At 38.3% G+C, this 17885-nt stretch overlaps 1 protein-coding gene across 1 annotated transcript; it reads left to right on the forward strand.

Annotated features, from left to right (window-relative positions):
- Nucleotides 1-5979: 5979 nt before the first annotated feature.
- LOC102288940 (angiotensin II receptor-associated protein) lies at nucleotides 5980-15983 on the forward strand. Its single transcript, XM_005917839.3, has 5 exons — nucleotides 5980-6237; nucleotides 7124-7158; nucleotides 7350-7458; nucleotides 9386-9581; nucleotides 14454-15983. The coding sequence occupies exons 1-5, from the start codon at nucleotides 6211-6213 to the stop codon at nucleotides 14576-14578; spliced, it is 492 nt and encodes a 163-aa protein (XP_005917901.1). The 5' UTR covers nucleotides 5980-6210; the 3' UTR covers nucleotides 14579-15983.
- Nucleotides 15984-17885: the final 1902 nt, after the last annotated feature.

Genomic DNA, 17885 nt, shown 5'->3' on the forward strand with positions numbered 1-17885 from the left:
TGGCCCGCGGGCCAGAGTTTGACACCTATGCTTTAGACAGTCGTTTTATCGACACTATTGTGTGATGAGACACAAGGAGAACATTTCTAAATGCAATTCTTATATCACATAAAATAATTATTTTAAAAAAGTGCTTTACTTTTTTTAATATATTTTTGGACAAGAAAAGATTTGATCTTCTTTTAAACTAGTGCTCAAACAAATATGATTTAAAACTGACATTTTTTTTGTTCATTTTCATAATTTCAGTAAATAAATGACAGATAAATAAGTAAAAGCACGTCTACATTTCCTAAACCTTCAAATAGATAAAATGATAAGAGCATTCTTAAGGGTTCAAGTTTTTCTCTTTGCTAATCAGGTGTACGGTGTCACAAATCTAAAGCGCTCTCCGAGGCCTTCACAAGTAAAAGGTTTCGATTCTTGTGAGTCTGCCATGAGATTTAAAAAGATTTCCAGATAGAAACAAATCATTATTCTATAAATGGTGCAGATTTTAAATAACTGTTAATTTTTCCAGCCTGCCACAGGAAATGTATCTCATTTTGAAGAAGTGAGAAAGAAATCAAAGCCTCCAAGTACCTGAAAATGTAATCACGGGATCTGCAGATAACTCTCGCAACCATCTGTATCAAAGATATCAGTCTACAATCTGAGAGACACGCATTTGCAGTCTAAAAATAGAATTGGAACAAAACTGTAATTGGCCAGTGTCCATTTATACAGAAAGACAAGACCTATTGGAATAATGTGTTCAAAGATAACTGATCAGGAGCAGAAGCTTCTTCTAACTTAGGCACGGTGCTGGAAATGTTATGGCTTGGGGTTGCTTTGCCGCCTCAGACATGAGGCAACTTGCAGTCACTGATTCAACAAATAATTCTTTATCTTACCAAAGATTATTTAATTGAACATAAGAGGTTATCTTTAGGAAAGCTGGACTTCACCTGGACAGGATTAATAATTTAAACACACTAGCAGAAAACAAAAAGAAAGTTCATGAAGTCCATAAAGAAGGATTATTAAAAATTAAGAATAATGACTGCAAAAATATACGTCTGCTAAAGAGAGCTATACTGACTCTTGAGATTAACACATACTAACTTTGACAAAAATGTCCCATTTTAAATAATTTCTAAAAGCAATTATTGAAAAACATGTTCACAGGTAAAGATAATGAAAACTACTGCATGTGATTACTCTATCGCCGGGACTCTATGAATTTCTGGCACTTAAAATATGGTATTTATGTGATAATAACATCATATTTTCCTCTTTTTTTTTATTAAATTAGAACAGAACAAAATTCAATTCAATTCAATTCAATTTTATTTATATAGCGCCAAATCACAACAAAAGTCGCCTCAAGGCGCTTCATAGATACAGAAAAAAACCCAACAATCATATGACCCCCTATGAGCAAGCACTTTGGCGACAGTGGGAAGGAAAAACTCCCTTTTAACAGGAAGAAACCTCCGGCAGAACCAGGCTCAGGGAGGGGCGGCCATCTGCTGCGACCAGTAAAATCATTTACTTTGCTTATGCTTATGCACTGCTAAGCTAGCAGGGTTGATGGTGAAGGTTTATCCTTGCATTGTTAAATTCTGTGTTTTTTCTAAAGATTTCTTTTCGATGTGAAATCCATAGGTAGGGGGAATAGCACGAGCCATTGTTATCTTTGCATGTATGCAAAATTAACACGATAATGGTCAACGTAACACACACAGGCTGTGATGCAAATATTCAAAGTTGGTTGGGTTGTTTGTTTTTGGCTCAGGGTCAAAGGGAATCACTGGAAATGGGTAAAAGAGCCACATGAGGCTGCGACGCTGCAGTTTCAAGAGGAATAAGCCAAACACTGTACCAACCATGAAATAATAATTCGAGTCAGTTTTGAATTTAGAAACTGAAACGATGTGTCCTTATATTCTATTATAAATAGGCTTTTGGAACAAAGGATGGTGGGGAGTACTGGAGGGTGGTTCATCATTCTGTGGAAGAGGCAAGTCATTTAATAGTTTAAGGATAACATTTCTCAGTGTAGAAACACAAAAAGAATGTGAAATCTTCATAATCTTCAGTGCTCAGTATCATTAAACTGGGATAAATCTTTGTATGCAAGGGACAAGGCTGAAAACCAATGGCTGTGATGTTGAGTTTTGCCCTGAAGCAGCTGAAATCCAGTATCCAGAAAGCTTTAGAAACCACAGCAAGTAATGCCCACAGTTCTGAAACACTTAAGAGTGTGCTGTTAAATGGAGAGGTGATGCAACGCGCAGTAGGAATCACGCTTAAGTGTTTCTGGCATCAAAGTCAAATTAAGCATATGTTTGGCTTTGGTTTTGTTTGTTTTTTGTTTTTTAAATCCCCCCTTCTTCTATTTATATTTTAAACTTTCTTGGAAACAGGGTTGCACAGAATATGTAATCAATCCCCTTCCACCACTGGGCCAGAAGGTAGTTAGCTAGTCCCTTTCTTTCATTATTTTATATCACAGTTTTAAGGAAAAAAGATAAAATCTTTATGAAGATGAAGCCTAAATGGCTCACTTTGATCGATACACTTTGTAATGTAAGCCTGTTTCAAAGACAGCATTTTCCTTAATATGGAGATTTTTGAGGCACCAAAGAAGCACTGTCTATCTTCATGTAATAAGATAATCTGCCATCTACACTAAGTCTCAGAATGCTTTAACACAAAGCTTACGACACATTAGAGCAAGTGCAAGAAATTACATTCAGCGTAGTTCAGATCACACAAAGCCTCTGCAAATCTAGCCACATCAATATTTCATTAGATGAAGAAAGTAACACAGATTTTTCTTTCCTAAGCACCATCTCAGTTGAACTGCGATTGTGCTATCCTGATTTACAGACACAAAATAAAAGCAACAGTCATGTATTCTTTATATTTACCTATGTCAGAGTGCTCTGGTAGAGTGCCCTGTTGAAACCTGGCCAACAGCCAGAGAAAAGATAGATTGCACACAGCCACATCCCTGTAGAGCTGCAGCTACAACAAATGCATGTTTACCTTTCTTGAATTAATTAACCCCCATGGTGTCTATTTCAAGGGAACTTTTCAAAATCAGGTTACTTCTTAGAGCACATAGATGAGCAAGAAATGAAAAGACGTCACATGGGAGCTAGTCCGAAATCTGCCACCACGTGTCAAAACATCAAAGAAATTATATGTGCTCAGTTCAAATATTAGTTTTTTGTATGAGTGCTTTATCTGTGCTGGATAAAGTTGTGACGTTACACTACAAAATGTAACATTTGTGTGTTTGTCCCACTGCAGTCTCATTTTCACACACATGTATACACGAGCACATTCAGGACAGCAAGGCTGCTAAATTTAATTATGGTGGATTTTAAAGAATCAATCGTTCAGTCAAAGAGAAAAATTAATTTGTGTGCTGCCACAGGGGTCATAGGTCACGTGTGGGGTCAGAGGTCACATGTGGGGTCAGGGTTAATGCTGGATAGTGCAGAGGCCATATGCCAACACTGGGCCGTGAATCTGTCTTCAGTGAAAAGGGCACAGAAGTGCCAAAGACTGAGTCAGACTGCAGAACAGAAATCACAGAGAGTGAATCTCATATTAACATTTTAAAAGTTCGGCAGCTGCTCTCATCCACAGTGACTTACAGCGAGCTGAAAGGTTAAATGTGCTAAAGTCCAGGGACATAATGTCACACAGGCATCGGTGAGGAAGGCAAATGGCAGTCACATAAGGAACGAGTGATACATACTTCATGATTCTGGTCATTTAGAATATTAAGAACCAAAGGGCAAGGAGCGCTCACCCTTTGAAATAATATAATAATCAGACAAGCACAGTTTTGAATGATTTCTACAGCTTTCAGCTGCACCTCCCTCCACTCATTCTCTTCCGTCATGGCGGGTGGAGCCTATCACAGCTGGCAGAGGCCAAGAGGCAGGGTAAACCCAGGTTGCCAGCCTGTCACAGCATCTGCACCTCCTGGCTTTCATCCACTTGAGCTGTGTGATGACAGACGAGACTGCTTATATATATTTTATATGCAGTAAGTGTTTCTGTGGTGATATATGATTATGGCTATTACATATGTTTTTGTTAAAAACTATACTTATGGACTGAAAGACAAGAAAAGATTTTTCCACACCAGCTGTGTGAGGTTTACAGGAATGCACCTGCAAGATCTTTTGACCAGACTGTGACTTCATTGGACTTCACTAAATGTCTGAACTAAATAAAGTTATAGCCTACTTTGAAATCTGAATTAGCAATAAGAAAATGCTTGTGAATTGAGTCCACATGTTGTTTTCATTAAGACTCAATCATCATCAGGAAAATGTTTACTGAGAACTCAGTGAAGGTGGCTATAGGTTGTTGTTGTTGTTGTTTTGTTTTTGTTTTTTGTTTTTTTTTTTTTTTTTTTTTTTTTTTTTTTTTTTTTTGGGGGGGGGGGGGGGGGCATGTATTGTACCAGTATCTATTTAAACAACAGGCATCACCATGTGCTGCAAGTGGTTCAAATGCTCAAAGTACTCCTTCAGTCCCAACTTCCTTTTAAAGTCATTTTCACACTACTGTCTGTTAGTGCTCCTTTGATGTTATCAAACACAAAACATCTATGACAGTCTAATGGTCTTGTGGATACAGGATGATTAAATAATGCATGACAAGGTTTGCAAGAGTGTATGCTGATATGTTGGTGTGCTGCCTGACAGTGTCTCATTAGAAGTAGCAAACAATAATAAACATCTATCAACATATACGTGACTACCAAACTCATTTTTTTAATAAGCAGTGTCATTGTGGTATTCTAGTTCATGAGCTGTAAACACACAGGCTTCCTCAAAATGTGCATTGATTACGACACAGCTGGTCCAACCTACAATAAAGCTTAATGCTGCTTGACGTTAACGTTGTTTATGTTCTGTTGAAACTGCTTTAAATACAAGTGACTGAAATAAACTTACTGAGTTCCTCTTTGGAGAGGCTGCTGGTTCACTCTCTCTGGCTGTATCTGAAATTTCATGTTGTTTAGTCGTGCTGAGTAAACTTAATAGTGTGTCACATCTGGCAATGGCTCTCTGTCTTTAGCAACCACTGATAGCTAAACCATTTTAACTTGATAGCTGTCCTCCATTGACCTTTGTTTCTATCCTTACTTGGGTAGAGACATGGTTCGGGATGTGGATTAGCAGTTACTAAAATACAATAAATTAGCTGTGCTGTGAATGCATCTGCAAGAGTGGGTGGACTAAGCCACTTTGCCTCATTTGTAAGGGATGAAAGAGGCATCAGAGAGCTTCACTAGTTTTTGGAGCCCAGGGTTCTTGGGTAGTCAACCTCCATCACCACACTTTATATTTAGTTGACAGTATAATAATAACTCTTAAATAAAATTTTACTATTTTTTATATAATATAATATTTTTTTATATTAATCTTGTATTTTTTTTCTGTCAGAACTGAAAACTTCACAGAATTTTTTTTTATGTTAATATACTTTTAGAAAGGCCACTTAGGAAAATTGAACTGGGGTGTGCCGAGAATCCAGGTACAGTTATATCCTCCTGAGAATGTGTAATAGAATCGTTTTTGGTTGATATCTTTTGACTTATTTGAGCTACTCTACTAAGATGTACTAAATACATTCTGGGCCTTTAATTGAAATCTCATGTGTTTGTGTGGCAGGAACTCACAAAGAAAAGTTCAATAATATTAATTTACCATGCGGGGAATATAAACTAAAAACACGATTGAAATATCATTTCAATTATATATATATATATATATATATATATACATATATATATATATATATATAATTCCTTGCGTCCAGTTATTATTAAATCATTAAATTAAAGTTCTGCTTAAGGAAGTAATACAAGAAGCACGGAAGCGGCTGACTGCCGCACACATATTTCCGGGTCTCTTCAGTTAGTTAGTAACCTACCTTCCTAAGCAAATTTGCCAATTGAACCGCACCCCAGGGGTTGGGGGAAGGGGTGAGGGGGTGAGAGGGGCAGGAGTCACATGGGAACGAGTCAGGTTGCTGTCACATGGCTTGTGTTTGCAAGGCTGAGCCGACGGGAGGAGGGGTTTGGACAGAAGTTTGTGTAAGAAGAGAAACTGCGGTACTTTTTCATGTAGCTCTTTAACAAGTTGAAACGCCGAATCGGATCAAGGAGGAGCTGCTTTGTCCAAACAGACAATTATGGAAATCCCTGCCATAAATCTAAAGGTGAGGTTTACTTTCTGCGTTTCTGATTGCCTCGGCTTGTACGCTCAAACAAACGCTGGTTTTCAATGAAATGTCAGCTCTGTTCCTCAGTGGTAATTCCTCTGTGTGGCAACGACCTTCCTCTGCTTGTGACTCAGATCACAGTAAACTGCTGCTCTACTTTTTGCTATTAAGTAAGAAGTGTTTAAGGTAATGTTCAGGGGATACGGTCCCTGAAGGACAATTTTGAGTGGCAGCAGGTCCTTTGACAGAGGTCATTATTTAAACATATAAACATATTTATTTTCACAAACACTTTAAACACTCATATGCAGTGAATTTGGGGGAACTAAGGCATCAAAAAAAATAGTAGAGACAAACTATATTCTGTGATGAACATTAACTGATGAACTGGTGCCTTTGATTAACCGTGAAACTGAACAGGGACAAAAGTGTCCTTGTGCTCTGTCCAAAGACTAAAATGGGTCAAATGTAATTTTGGACAGCTTATTCAAGGATTATAAAACCTGTGATGTTAAAAGTAAGCTTGGAGGACACTAACAGTTTCTGCAAGATGGTGCATTTTTATATTCATTTAGTGTGTTCAGTCATTCATTCATTTATCTCTTAAAGTTTTTTGAAATGAGTTAATTTTACTTTGTTTCACAGAATTGAAGGAAATGATATGTATAAAAAATGCAATTTGGCGAGGTTGAAAAAGATGTCTTCGGTCCTCTTAGAGACCTAAATCAAAAGATAAATCATTGCTGCAGATTAGCTGCACGCAGTGATGATTTGAAGTTTTTAACTTGTGTTTGAGTGATAGAGTTTCATCATTCTTAGCTATACACTGGCTGTTCTGGGTCTCAGTTCAGTGTAAACACATTTTTGTCCTTCTCTATTCCAGGCCATCGTACTGGTGCACTGGCTGCTTACAGTGTGGTGAGTATGAGCACAGGCTTTTTTTCCACAAACCTGAGGAATTTCTCTCCTCTTTTGGCACACAGACACATGCTTATACTCCTGATTCAGGTCAACTCCTTCACCTACATGTCTCATCCTCTGTGAAATCGCACGTAACTCTCCTGGGGTGTGTAAGAATCTGTCTCGTATGAATTGTGTGTTTCCTTCAGGGGGAGTATGGTGTGGCCGTCAGTGGCCTTCACATGGGCGAACTTTAGCGTTTTAGCAGTTGGAGTGTGGGCGATTGCACAGAGGGACTCAATAGATGCAGTGATCATGGTGAGTCTCTGCCTTCATTTCTTCATACGCTCTTATAGCATCATGTGACACATAAAGTAGTCCAACTTTAGGTGCAGTGCTGCATATCTGTGCTAACCTATTTGTCTGTGAAATCTAGGGCATTCTGTGAGCATCCCTTTGAAAAAGAGCCCTCAATTTACCACAGTACAGTAGCTGAGGCCCTCAGACAGTTTAAAATGGCTCCTTAAGCAAATGTAATTTAAATGTTTGAAGTTTCAGAATTGTCAACCCATATCATACCGTAACTCTGAACCCGTGACTGGTGTTTCCATTGTACATTAGTGACATCAGCTGACTAAGGGGAAAAAAAATAAACAAAAGTGTGACTTCAGAATTGTTTTTTGATTGTGTTCTGAAGCAAGAACAGCTTTTAATGAGAGCCGTTATCAGATAGAAGGAAAACTTGTGCAGTTGGCTCTTCTGTCTGTCAGAGGAAACTATTAAGCGCCTCATCCTGACTGTGGGTCAACAAAAGTACTGAGCCCTTCTCATAGACTGTATATAGAAGATGGCCACAATGGTATGTGGTTTTTCATGGCTTTAGTTTTGGATCAAGTTTCACATTCTGGCTTTGGCTGTGTTCATTTTTTTTCCCCAAGTCAAATCTGACCATATTAACATGAGCAGGCAGTGAGGAGGAGTTGCCATCTATTGCTAGCTAGTTTGGTTAGCAGGGTACCTTCATAAAGTGTTGTAATATTAAATGGGATGCTCATTCTGACTTGCATCAAAACAGGCTTAAAATTACTCAAGTGTGTTTTTGTATGATTGAACACTAAACAACACCAGATGTCAAAATGCTTTATGCATTTCTGCTGTAACGTTGGACATTTTAGCATGGGACCTGACTGGCCTGTGAAGCTAACCTCAGGGGCTGCAGCTTTTGGTGCTTCAGCTTCAGCTCTTATTTCATTTTTCAGCCCCAGAGGTTGCTGCATTTTAGTTGTGTGTGTTCACTGCATAAATAGTTTTATGCTGATGCAAAATATTTGTTACACTCTAAATCTTCATGTCCTTGTAATGGACGGATTCTTTCAGTTTCTGTTTGAATGATGTGGTTACTTATTTTATTTAATTAAAACAAACTCTTTACTGCAATTGATGGGAAATTATATTAATCTCAGGGGGCTATGTAGCTTTGTGGATGATTCTAACCCACTATGACTAACTTTAACTGATGGATTTAACAAAACTATACTTAAAGTCCACCTTTGTCCAGGCTTTGAGTGTTTGAAATGAAGGGATGAATCTTGAACAAAATAGCTGTCTACTGTGTTATTCTTTGACAGTAACCAAAACGAGAGTTTGACAGTACTGGACTCTGTCACTGTACTGAACTTAATTTAGACTTATAGACGCTGGGATGTAACCACAGGGGAGCCTTTTACCTTTTGTACATTAAAGTCCAATGTCATATTCACTCATGTCCAAGATCTATCAAGAAAAAACACTGGTGCACAACTAATGGATAAGCAGGATTTCTTAGCACTGAGTGGTATTTGAAATTGGATCAATTACCTGCCCAATCAGCTGCAGGTCATATAGCCCACTGTATATCTTTTCCAGTATGGTTAAGTCCTGGCAACATTTTTCTCAGGTGCCTTAAGTGAATTCACTTATTTTCAAGTGTTTAACTAATAGCATGTTTAATTAACTCATATTTAATTCTTTTTTTATTGGAAAGTTATTTCTCATTTAACAATATGGACATTGACTGTCCCAAATTATAAGACAAGATCTTGTTTTGTTTTACTCTTTTTGTAATGGCTTGCCTCAAAAATCTTTTTCCAGAACATGTATGCTATACTTTAGTTATTTTTTTATATCACACCCACCAACCAAATGACTTCATTTTCCATGTTACAATTATGTCGCTTTACATGTCTCTTTTGTGTGCTCCCTGTAGTTTCTGATAGGGATGATTTTGACAATATTGACCGACATCGTCCATCTCGGGATATTCTACCCTCTCGGTGCCTCGACCGACTTGTTTCGCTTCAGCGCAGGGATGACCATCCTCAACCTGCTGCTCAAACCCATTTCCTGCTTCTTTGTCTACCAAATGTACCGCGAGCGAGGAGGAGATTACAACATCAACTTTGGTAAGTACGACTAGATGGGTCACGTACAGTAGCATAAAACATTTCGAGATTTAAAAAGATTTTGGCTCAGGTTCCTCAGCTTTTCATTTTGTTGTCATGAAAGCTGTGAAAAGGTAATGAAAGCAGAAATACATACACAACACAGAGGGTACATCTCCCAGTATAATTTCAGAACTAGTGAGAAAGTATCTAAAATACCTGAGCCTACCCACCACTTTATGACCAAAGCTCTAAGGTATGGAGTAATGCATGTGTCCAAGGGCACTTTGATGTCTTCCTTGTGTTGTTTTATGCCGTTTGCCATGAAAAGCCTGCCGAGAGCAGCAACCTGGCAGGACGCTGAGCGAAAGCGCTGGCAGATGATTCCACCGTCAAACTGATTAGTTACAGTCACAAGACTTAAAATGCAGAGAAATATTTGAGCTGCAGCTCGGCCAGTCAAAGAAACCCTTTCTCAATGAAATGTTTATTACATTTGTGTGTCATCCTGGCAACCAGTTTATACTGCATGGAGAAACACATTAAGCCCATGCAGGCCTACGAGTGTATGATCTGCCATGATAGCACATGGACAGAAATAGCACAGGAGTGATGTGGAAGGAAACACAGATGGACTCAAATCTGATGAACACAGAAAGAGACTCTTTGTGTTGGCACTGACTTTTGGGTGTATAGCGTTCTGTTTGCAGGCAAACATCTAATAAGCACGCTAACAAGTGAAGGGATGTTTGATCAAGTGTGTGTGGTCATTGATTTGTAAGACTTTATCTCTCTCTGCTGAGAGCTTTTCCATTAGAAATCCCACTGAGCTGTGACGTCCGCTGGACTCTTAAATCCCGGAAAATGTTACTCATTCATTAGCGATTGATCCATAATAAGAACAACAACAACACAAATGGGAAAAATAAAACCACATATTGTTGGTGTAACGCAATTTTATTACTATTAATATTAGTATTATAGGCCAAAATACTATGTTATTTCATGTCACGCTGGGTAAAGTAATGAAATTTCTCTTGCATTGCGACCCAAAACTGCAGTTGACAAAATATATTTCCTGCATGCTTGGCAGATAATTGAATATTGATGAATGTGCTCTCTCTGTGGTTTTACTTTACCGCCACATTCACACAGCAGGTACATCCATTAGAGTGTGTAATGACTGATGAAAGCGGCTAATGTCAGTTTCAGACTATGTGAGTTTTAATTGCTGCCTGATTGCGTTGTTGGCATTTATATGGTTCCCCGCTGCACTGAGCACTCTGGGAACCAGACAATCAAGTGTGTGTGAGTGAACTGTTGATTCAGGTATTTGGGGCTCCCAGAATTTTGATTGATGGACCTCTTATGGTGGTTGAATTACTCTGAGTTTGTGTATTAGACTTAAGTTTTACATCCAATGAAGCAAAAGCTGCACATTTGAGCCGTCACACTTTTGCAGTCAGTCAAAGTGACTGTGGTCATTAAACCAACCAGTGCTTAGCACCTATAAACAGGCAAATCCAGACTGTCAAAGCACATAGAGGTGAGGCACGTACTTTACATGGGTAGATGAAAGCATTGAAAAAGAACAGCAAGTAATAAGCTGTGATTTTGTTTACACTGTGAATGATTGGCAGGTAATTAAAAGCCATAAGCAAAATTGAAAGGAAAAGGTGCCTTCTCATTTGTGAGCCATAGATGGTAGCATTTTTTTATGTACATCTTGTTTTTAATGGGTTGGGCCCTATTTTGTCTTCAGACCTGCCTTAATTCTTCATGGCATAGATTCAACACGGTTCTGGAAACATTTTTCAAAGATATTGATCCATATCGACACGACTGCATCACACGATGTTGCAGATTTGTCAGCTGAATTTCCTTTTCCATCACATCCCAAAGGTTCGTTCTTAGATTGAGATCTCGTGGCATTACAGTGAGATCATTGTAATCTTCAAGAAACTATTTTGTGATGATTTGAGGTTTGTGAGATTCCAACTTATCCTGCTGGGTAACTTGGCAGCTCTCGTGCAGTAGGAATTGAGGCTTATTAGACAGGGCACCCTTTTTTTTTTTTTTTTACAGTCTTCTGTAGTCCAGTTTAAAATTGTAGCCTCATTTTACTGTTCTTAGCTGAGGGGAGTGGTGCCTGCTGCTACTGTAGCCCATGTTACAAGTTTGAAGGGTTTCAAATTCAAATTTTATTTGTCACACACACACAACCATACAAAGTATGACATGGGGTGAAATGTTTGTAGCTGTGCAATGCCCGACTATTAAATGACAGAAAAAAGTTTTACAGTATTTACAATTTACAGGTTACTACAAAAATTTACAAATTAACTTAGAAATTTACAGTAAAAAATGTGCAAATAGCAGAAAGAGATTATAAAGATTATAAAGATTTTAAATTATAGAAAGATTGTTGTTGTTGTTGTTCTGCACACCTTGGTTGTAATGAGTTGCTTTTGCCTTCCTATCAGCTTGAAGCACTCTGGCCATTCACTTCTGACCTCTGGCATCAACAAGCTACAAAAAAAAATGTGGGCATTTTTTTTTTTTTTAGAGTGAAAAGGCTCCATCTTTGAGTTTAGTATCCTATTTATGTTTACGGCTAACTGCAATCATTTTGAGGTTTTAAATTGGCATTAGAAAAAGCCATTTATTAATGGTTTGAATAACTTCATATCTCAAACTGTGCCAGTGATATCCAGGGTCATATTTGCTAAAGAGACTTAGCAAGTGCTTAAAAACACACACACAGATAAGATAAATTTTTATCTCTGCGTTTGTGTAGTGTGATTTTTAATCGTGTGCATGCAAAGACTATTGTAGACAGACCAAATAGCAGTCTGAACAGTTTCCACATCATACAGTAAATACTAGGCCTAACGCCTACCAGGGACCTTTAAGCTTTAGCCAACAAATGCATATTTAAGACTGTTTTTAGGAGTCTCATTTTCATACAGTGCACCTCAAGACATTGAAAAGTCAGTAAAAACTCTGCAGCCAGGGAAACTAAATACAGCAAACGACTGGAAAATTGACGGTTGGTTGCTAGATAAACATAACACGTCTGAAATGACAGACTCATCTTTTAAACACTTATCATTAATTTTGAGCAATGAGTCTGCTGCCATTATGTGTGAACTGTACCAGAACTGTGCCGTGATGTAAAGTGCAACAGCCTTGCTAGCAATAACTAAGTAAATTGCAGCTTAGCAGACTGCCTGCCATGCATTACCCTTACCGTAAATTAATGTGCTCCTAAATTAAATTAATGTGCACTCCTTATATATTTGTTCCCAACTTAAAATGTCATTATTTTTCTTGCATGTCATCCTTTGCTCTTTGGCATACCTTACTGTCACACCTTAGTATTTATTTTTTGTAAAGGCTGATTTTTGTTGTTGTAGTTGGAATTTGATCATTTCTTCTTCTCTTCTCTTCTCTTCAACCTTTTGACCTCTCAGACTTTGAGACCTCTGTGGACAGTCGATGCACTACGGACAGTGCTGACAGTGCCTTTATTGGGCGCCGCTATTGATTCCTGGCCTCTTCCCTTTTTACAGTTTCTCTCCTCCAATCATCCTCTTCCAACTCCTTCTATGCAGGAAGTAAGATTCCATATCAGGCTGCAGGATGATAAAGAGAAATAGATTTTTTTTTTCCCCTTTTGTATTTATTTTTAAACGATCATCTTGTCAGTGTTCTGCTGTCCATCTCTTTGTGTGTTTTTTTTTGTTTTTTGTTTTTTTTAATCTGTCTTTTAATTTGACTGTTCCCACCTTCAGTAAGCCCATACCTGCCTGCATTGCTATGTTTGTTTGTAGAGATTGCTCTTATGCAAACACTATTTATTGTATTTTAGGAGTTTATATGTATCTGAAAGTTTGCATCAGCTATATGGTTTATTCAGGTTTTTAGTCCCCAGATGCCTCATTTGTGCTCTTGCATTGTATTTGCATGTATTTAAAGCAGAGCTGCATGATGCTGCACATTCTAAAATGAGCCTAATTAAAATCAACATGATGTGATGTGATACTAGACAGTGAGTATGGCCTGGTTTTATGCACACGCTTTGTTGAGCTTTATGTGATGCCATCCTTTGGTCAATCTTTGGGCTATTGCCAATATTCCCATACAGCTGCAGTGAAACCAGATTTCTTGTTTTACTGGCATTAAAGGTGCATGTTTGTCACCGCAGTTGGACTCTGGACTGTGCAGAGGTGCTGTCTTTGAAACGCCAAAGGGGATAGTTGATATTCTGGCCATGTCAGAGTCAGGACTGTTTGTTGTAGATGCTTCATGTGTGAAGTCCCTTTATAAAAATCTTTCATAAACGTTCCCACCTATAATACAGCAAGGAAGCTATATCCTCTGGTAAATTTATTTGTTTATTTTTTTCAAATAATCTTGATTATTTGACTGCTGACAGAAGGACAAGAGATTTTTCATGTTCAGTCTCACATCAGTGAAGTTCCCGTGCCCAGACTCTTCTCAAAATGACTAATCAAACAGTAGTGGGGAAATGGGAGGAATTTCTTCTTCCATCAAAGAAGGATTTTGAATAAAAGTGGCTGTTTTCTCAGTCTACCATTCATCAGAGGGAGTGTGTATTTTTAATGTATGCTGGTAATAACAGATTCAAGCACTGTCATTTATATTTCTACAGACATGGCTGGGCACTTGACTCAAGATAGCAAATCTGCATAACCGTTTCATGAATCTGTGTGTAAGGAGAAAGGGAAAACAATAAAGAAAAAGATTTGAGCTTTCTGGGTGCCAGTACTTTAAATATGTATATCAACAACAGTCCAGTCTCCAAGGTCCATGATTAGATGTGGTTAAAAATGATAACTGATGTTGAAGACTTGTGGCTTGTCTCTGCAGGTTTCCCTTCTGTATCACGAAACCGAGATGCCTATCAGTCCATTGACCAGCAGGATGGCTCCTCTACCTCAGGAAATCCCTTCAACCAGACGCCGGACAGCAAACCAGGAGTTCGCACTTACTGAACCAAGCAGCCGTTGAGCAATGCAGTGTTTTCCTTTCAGCAACACCTGCCCAGCACTTTGGGACAAGTATTATAATCGATTCTGTGTCGTCCCTGTTTTGTACAGTTGGCGTGTAACTCTGAAAGTTTTATTATGCTAAGTAGTCATCTGTTTGAACTTCAGAGTGAAATGTGGCATAATTACACCCATTTTCATTTCAAAATTTGGCACATACCTGCTGAACGCACGCAGAGGAAAAACTGTTCTCCCATTCCCATGCTGTGATGCCGTACTTTTCACCATCTATTTTTAGTAGACAGGTGTTAAATCGAACTGCTGTGTCTACAGCGGTTTTGTTTTCTGTTACCTTTTTTATTTCCCACAAATGTGGTACTTTCGGATGCAAAGAGTCCGTTTCTCATTTTGTAAGCAGTAGATTAATATTTTTCAATTGATTTTTTTTTTATTTTAAATATTACAGTTCTGCTGACTAGAATGGAGGTTTTTGACTAATGAGAAATGAAATTAATGTCCATTGCTGTGCCTTGGAAGTTAACCTGTGCTTTTGTATTTTTTCACCCAATGTGAAATTTGAACTGCTTCAACCAAACTGAACGCATAGCAAGAACTGTAGTTAATGTTTCATCTCCTAACTTGGCATGAAAATACACTCACTGCAAAGCACATGGGCCCTATTCATTTATGCTGATATTTAGTTTCTTCATACTAAGACTTTTTTTCATATCAAGCTGCCAATCTACCAAAATGTAAAATATAGAGACTGCTGATTTTGTAGCATCACATAATCGTCAGTTAATGATTATTAAAAAAAGTAAACGATTGTTTTCTTTGTTATTCTAATAGTTGCAAGTAAGTATGTAAAACCTGTTTACAGTAAATTACAGACCACACCATACTGATATGTTACAATATGTCTGCTGTGTAGGCACGAGATATGAGAAAGTATTATTACAGTAAAAGTGTTCAAAGCTTGAAATGTTCACATCAGCACTGTGGTTACTGAAAATGTGCAACAAGTCGTTCACTGAGCTTTTCAAGAAGTGTGTACTCTCAGTTTTTGTTGGCAGATTGTCCGACTATGGTAGCGATATGAGTGTAAAGAAAAGCGGCTACAGGGATTGCATCATTTGGACAATTTGGACTCGGTTCACTTTTGAAAGTGTTACAAGATTGGAGTTTTGTGTTTTTTGAAATCCTGATAAACTGTGTGACTAAATGGAGATGTGGTAACTATACTGGTCACAGTATAGAGATGTGAAATTATGCATGCCATAGTAGCGTGACATATAGATCACAAGACACACCTTACTTGCAGTTACTAAAGAGCCTGTAAGAAGCATACTAAATAATGCAGAGTTGCAGTTTGCTGTATTGCTTATGTAAAGTTATAACTTCTAAAGTTTAAGTTGTATTTTGAGAAACTGTTTTTGCACCACAAGAAATGCAGGTTACCATAAATTAACAAGAATAATTTAATTACCAGTAAGCCAAATGTTTAATCTAATAGCCTATTTATGTTATTTATCAAGCCTTTACGTTAGGTTTAAACAGACATTACTGCTGTTGCTACTAAGAATTTCTATAGTTAAGATAAAAAATTAAACTAACACTTAACTCACATATCACAGGCTGAGGCTACTTTCACTATAGCATGGCCCCCACGTACCTGTATTCAGCCCTGGCAACATCTGGATCGTGTCCTTGGGCTTTCCTTGCAGACTTGGATCAAAGCATCAGTGAGCTTCTGGACAGACTGTAGTCCAGGTTCAGCATCACAGTTCATAAAGTATGGATTCAGGCCTGTGGAACATGAGGGCCAGTCAATATCATCAGTGCCTTCATCAGTCAGGGAGCTGCCTATGCACGTTTGCCATATGAGTCATTGTCCTGCACCAGGTGGTACTTAGTGCACCAAGATAAGGTCTAACAGTGCGACTGAGGATTTTATCCAGGCACCTAATAACAGTCAGGGTTGGTTAGCACATTCAGGTCTGTGCAACCCTCAAAGGATATACCTTCCCATACGTTTGCTGTCATGCTTGCACATGTTGCATGGTTTTTGCCGTCGCATCTCCAGACTTTTTTGTGAACCACCTCTAATTTGTAAGGAGAACTGGATTTAGCTGAGGGTTCTGGTGTTCTCTACCACCGGGCTGTGAGCAGAGGTCCCACTACATCACATCATGCTTTCATTCCACCCTCATGGATTCTGATTCTGAGAGTTTGGTGTGAAACACACACAAGTAGCCTGCCAGAGGCCTTTTGTTGTGCTCTGGCAGTGCTCCTCTTGTTCCTGCCCACATAAAGGAGCAGGTACCGGACCAGCAGCTGGATTGTTGCCCTTTTGGAGCAATGTATTTCTTTTGTGTTTAATGGTCAATCTCCTCCACACCTCTGAGTGTGCAGGAGACACACAGTTAACATGGTGTGGATGAAAATACCTGAAGGAGTGGGCTGCAGGTTTCATCTCCTAACAAAAAAGAAAATGAAAACATCAGTCAGAGGGATCTGTGATCTGTGGCCTCCACGTGTCATTTGCACAAAATTGATTATGAATTATGTGGAAGTTTAACTGATTCTGTGATGATCACCTTATTATATGACCTTATTTTTTTATTTTTTGTTTTGCACAGTCCATTTTCTTGCAATTTAAGTTTTTTTCTTTTACCTTCTCTCATATACCTAGTTCCTCTCATCCTGCTCCACTAACATATATCTTTACCATTCATTTGTACCCCCGTCACAGAAGACAAGAAAAGACATTCATCTTCCTGTCCTCCATGCACTAAACCATTTTTGCACTCCACTGTGCATGTTCTGAGAGTCACACTACTTTCAATTTTGGCACATTTTGAAAATTCACGCTACAATGAGTGAGTTAAAATGACACAAATGTTTAATACACACAAAAGAATCATGAAAGTGAAGGATTCGTTCTCCACTGCCTCCCTCAGCACAATTATAAAAATTCAAGTGACACAGTTGTACACGCGTGGAATGTAAACCACCTCATTAGCATTTTTTACCCACACCTCTGGTGAAAACAGGTGTGGCTCAGTAAATTATGTTGTAAATGAAAACATTTTATATACTCTAAAAGTAGTAAGTTAACAGATTATGAACCTGCAGTCAAGGTTTTTGTCACTAAGGGCTTTTATTATGATGAGGTAGTTAACTTAAATGGTTTATTGTCCTCAAATGTGCAGGCTGTTGAGCTGAAAGCCCTTGAGCTGAGAGCTTTGTCATCTGTTTGTAGATTGTAGTACTTTGTGGGCTTCTTTATAAAGCAGGGAAATTCAGTTTCTGC

This window comes from Haplochromis burtoni, unplaced genomic scaffold (genome assembly GCF_018398535.1).
Source record: "Haplochromis burtoni strain Fernald_Lab_line unplaced genomic scaffold, NCSU_Asbu1 Contig_26, whole genome shotgun sequence".
NCBI lineage: Eukaryota > Metazoa > Chordata > Actinopteri > Cichliformes > Cichlidae > Haplochromis > Haplochromis burtoni.

What these genes read in the sequence shown, in the direction of transcription:
- LOC102288940 (XM_005917839.3), top strand. Translation starts at nt 6,211, where the DNA reads ATGGAAATCCCTGCCATAAATCTAAAG. An exon ending in CAATAGATGCAGTGATCATG is followed by an intron (nt 7,459 to 9,385) that starts GTGAGTCTCTGC and finishes TGCTCCCTGTAG; the next exon opens with TTTCTGATAGGGATGATTTT. An exon ending in AGATTACAACATCAACTTTG is followed by an intron (nt 9,582 to 14,453) that starts GTAAGTACGACT and finishes TTGTCTCTGCAG; the next exon opens with GTTTCCCTTCTGTATCACGA.